General features: G+C 33.0%; 1 protein-coding gene across 1 annotated transcript in view; it reads right to left on the bottom strand.

Annotated features, from left to right (window-relative positions):
* Positions 1-1,118: 1,118 nt before the first annotated feature.
* LOC101856172 (pneumococcal serine-rich repeat protein) overlaps positions 1,119-2,117 on the bottom strand; it is a gene marked incomplete in the record, with an annotated part of 49,450 nt that continues 48,451 nt past the window's right edge. Inside the window, 1 exon segment of the mRNA XM_005095693.3 lies at positions 1,119-1,454. Within this exon segment, the coding sequence (XP_005095750.2) occupies positions 1,381-1,454 (74 nt within the window).

Below are 2,117 nucleotides of genomic sequence, written 5' to 3'. Positions count from 1 at the left end.
TAGTAGTTGTTGTTGTCGTTGTTGTTGTTGTCATGTAGTCGTAGTATCGATGAATTATTATATCAATAATATCGTATGACTGATTATGACAAAATTAAAAATTAAAATAAGGAAAAATCAAATAATAATAATAATAATAATGATAATAATAATAACAATAATAATGATAATAATAATAATAATAATAATAATAATAATAATAATAATAATAATAGCAACAACAAAATTGTAATAATAATAATTATAGTAATTATTATTATAATAATGATAATAATAATGACAATAATAATATAAAATAATAATAACCATATCAAAGATGGCAATACTAATAATGATGATAATGGCAATAATAATTTTAAAAAAAATAATTTTAATGATAATAATAATAATAATAATAATAATAATAATAATAATAATAATAATAATAATAATAATAGTAATAATAATAATACAGTAATAAAGATAATTTTTTGACGATGATAATGATAATCTTGATTGCAATCAATAATTAGAAAAGTAAAACCAACCAACATTAAAAACCATACGTATATTCTTTTTGAGACATTTTTGGTGGGAAAAATCAACTCAATGTACACGAACTAAATTCACCCAGAATCTCAACAATCGTAACGTTTGAAGCGAGAATGAAAGAAAATTGATAAACAGTATTTGATAAATCACAGAGTTGCATATTGTCATATTCTATTCATCGATGTTTTGGTGTGCGTCCCCCCAAAAATGTTTTGGGGTTTTGGGGTTTGTTTGGGGTTGTTTTTGGGTTTTTTTGTTCTTAACTTCAAGATTATTGAAGGCACATAATAGAAACCTTCATATTTTGTGCTTGTGTAGATTAATATATGGGGGGGGGGGGTTGCTTTTTGTATCTGAATTGAAATGATTTTCCTTCTTTGTTCTATATGCGACTGTTAATTTGCGTGGTGGGGGGAGGGGGATCGTTGACTGTGGGAGGAGGTTGGGGGTCTGTGTTAACTTGCTTACAGTTTATTGTATAAAGGTCTAACAATGCATTCCAATGTGTAAGTACATTGCTGTACTCACAGGTCTCATAATCCTAGAAATATAAAACAGAAAGAAGTAAAGATAAAACGTATTACTTGTTTCATAAATTATGTAGAATGATCAAGGCATAATATCTTATCAAACAAAATATTCTTTTGAGAATAAACGTCCCAACATTGAGAATAAAAGAAGGTTTGTGATCTTTAGGAGTGTCGGGTTTTTTCCCCTCCCGTACTCCACTGGACAAAGCGGACACACAGTTGCTCGGTTTTGGGTCGCTGTGGTCCCTTTTCTCTTGACGGATTTTCAAATTTCTTTAATTTTCTTAATCCAACTGTTGTAAAGATTGTCCACCGGAAATTACATCAGGCGTATTCCCAGAAGGCCGAGGAGAAGAAGGAGGAAAGAGACAGCCATCTTGGTGCTGGATGATGCTGTAAAAGAAGGGTGACAAAGTAGCAATAAATAAGTGATTCCATCTTTAAATTTTGTAAATGCGACTTTCGATATCAAATGAAAAGCATGGGGAGAAGGAAGGCGTGTGGAGGGGAAGAGGGGAAGGGCATATTATGGTCGCTCTTAAGGACAAGAGGGCTGACCCAGATTTCGGGAGATTCCAGAAATCTTGACCGACACCAAAGTGGGCATTGCCCTAGCTATAGCTATAGGAGAAGTTTGGTTTCATTGGTGTATATATTTGTTTGGTTATAGAGAAAACTCTCCTTGTGCTTTAAAGAAACTGTACAAAGGCTTTACCTTCGATTTTCTCAAAACCGCATTTTCAGGATATCCCCCTTGAGCTTTAAAGCGACCATATATTGTGATACAGCTGAACGACGCGTATTGTAAGGGAAGGCACAACTGAGATTGCTGCCCTTTTATATTCTCAGTATACACTGTGTTGTCACTGTTTTCAGTGAATTCATTAGAACAAAAATAAGGGATTTCAATGGGATCACCAACAATCCTGGCCAGCCACATTAATATTTTACAGTTAGCTCAAAACTGGAAAAACGGGGAAGGGGGGAATCCCTTAAAGTATTTATTCTTCTCAGGATCACCAAACTCAACTAAAGCACTTCCCTTCGATCCCTCCC

Source organism: Aplysia californica, unplaced genomic scaffold (assembly GCF_000002075.1).
Source record: "Aplysia californica isolate F4 #8 unplaced genomic scaffold, AplCal3.0 scaffold00111, whole genome shotgun sequence".
NCBI classification, from domain to species: domain Eukaryota; kingdom Metazoa; phylum Mollusca; class Gastropoda; order Aplysiida; family Aplysiidae; genus Aplysia; species Aplysia californica.
This window is presented reverse-complemented; position numbering and strand designations above follow the sequence as displayed.